Below are 2,037 nucleotides of genomic sequence, written 5' to 3' on the forward strand. Positions count from 1 at the left end.
GATCCTTTATTCTCTCATCTTTATACAAAAGTTGGGCAAGAGTGGTTTTTCCAATCCCACCCAGACCAACTATGCACACGACACTGGCATTTTTACTACTTGAAGCTTCACTGGCCAACAACATCCCCACCACTGCCTCTTTATCGCCTCTCCGCCCTATAATTTCGGAGTCATCAACCAGTGAAGTTTCTTCCAACCCTCTTCTGGCTTTGTTTGGCCTTAATCCAATCTTATCATTCAAACCCAAACGATTTTTCTCCTTAACTAGAGCATGCAATTTGGTCGTAATCTCATCTAGCTTAGAACTCATCTTACGACCATACTTAAGAGCCTGAAATTTTGTTGGAATGAACTTTAATACCTTACTCGTCTTGTTGCTAGTGCCGGCATCAGATTCTTGATTCAACTTCTGACGCATAGCTTCGGTGGCCAGATCATCGAGTACATCATCTATTTCATAAGCCAAGTGTTGGAGTCTGTCTAGCCACGACTGAATATATTTGTGTTGTATGTGCTTCTGACCTGCATCGACCAGCACAGCTTGGATCTGGGTCAAGGTGCTACTCCATTTGTCGAGCTCGGAATAGATTCCTACGGACCGAGCCAGCTTGATCAAGTCACCAGAGGCCAGCTTCTCGAACAACACGGTGATGAATGCTCCAATAAAGAGTTCAGCAATAGCCATTGGAAAGATAGTTTGGTGTGAAAAATGAATATGGTTTGGTATGAAAAATGAAGATGAAGTAAAGGGATAAAGAGATTGAATTTGTGTGGATGATTATGAGAGTGGACTTCAGGTCTACGTTTAAAGTCTCCTCTCCATGTGCACTTGTGTTTTACAATAATATTTATCACAATAACAAAAAATAATTAAAAGTTGTAGGTCCCGAAACCGGATCCGACAACGAACGGCTTTGTTCTTGATAAACGCTCAAGACGGGTGCGGTAAATCAAACGATCGAACAAATATATAAAGATAATATAAATGAACGATCTCGTTATCGGTTGAAAGATTTAATATATTAAACACGAACCGACCCACCCAAGGTGAGCTCCCCTTGGGTGGATGATTTACACCATACAAAACACACACTAAAACTAGCAACATAAGGCTCTATTTATAGCCAAACAACTAACATTCTAGAAGCTTTTCAGTTAAACTTAAACGCGTGTCGAAGTTCTCGTCTCGTGTCCTGATTTCACGCCCACTTTATTTTCTTGACCATAAATATATAACGGGTTTCATACTTTGATATCGCAAGTCACATCTTTGGCCTTACAAAAGTGTCATATAAAATTGCATAGTATAAATTATTTCCATGTTTAGAAAGAGAATTGATCCGAGATATATATGTTGGCCATTCTGTCTTCTAAATGGTCAGAGTTTTGATGTTCGGGTCCAACTTTAATCGGTTGTGGTTAGTTTGGATTAGTGCAATCGGGTATTCATTAGCTTCAGGACGGATTGGCAATCAGTTGCGATTCAAAACAACATACCTAGTCACTTTTAATAATAATTTTTTCAATCTTGGTATAATTTTTACAAGGTATCAAGAAACCGCGTCTGAATCAAACAAATTATAGTAAAGATATATCCTTTTTTATAACTATTTTGGCATCTAGGTATCTAGCCGCAACCATAAAATTCCTTAATCAATGAGAGAATTATACTAAAGAACCAGCGTTTTTAATAATTAACAATGTCACTATACTTTTCGTGTTTTCATTGATAGTAGCAGGATTATATTAGCTATATGGGTTTTAAACGGGTCGTGTTTGCGGGTAACTGGTTTAACCCAGCACGTGAACCTGAAAATCGTGTTAGACACGTGAACCGAATACGAAACACATTCGCGGGTTAACCCGAACACAATCCGTTTGACCCAAAAGTTTATTTTATGTTATTTTAGTATAGCATGCGATAAAAAAACAGAAGGGGGGGGGGTAATAGAAGTGTAAATAAATATAAATATATCTTGCTGACAAAATACACACATGAACATCGAGAGAAATGCCAACCATTCGTTTTTCCATCGA

General features: G+C 38.3%; 1 protein-coding gene across 1 annotated transcript; it reads right to left on the reverse strand.

Moving 5' to 3' along the window:
• Nucleotides 1–26: 26 nt before the first annotated feature.
• LOC143603603 (putative disease resistance RPP13-like protein 1) lies at nucleotides 27–685 on the reverse strand (the record flags this gene model as incomplete). Its single annotated transcript, XM_077080358.1, has 1 exon — nucleotides 27–685. A coding segment is annotated over exon 1 (659 nt), but the record flags the coding sequence as incomplete, so codon positions are not given.
• Between the last annotated feature and the right edge of the window lie 1,352 nt (nucleotides 686–2,037).

This window comes from Bidens hawaiensis, unplaced genomic scaffold (genome assembly GCF_021521415.1).
Source record: "Bidens hawaiensis isolate Kalapana, Puna unplaced genomic scaffold, B.hawaiensis_p1.1 tig00062229_1, whole genome shotgun sequence".
Classification (NCBI taxonomy): domain Eukaryota; kingdom Viridiplantae; phylum Streptophyta; class Magnoliopsida; order Asterales; family Asteraceae; genus Bidens; species Bidens hawaiensis.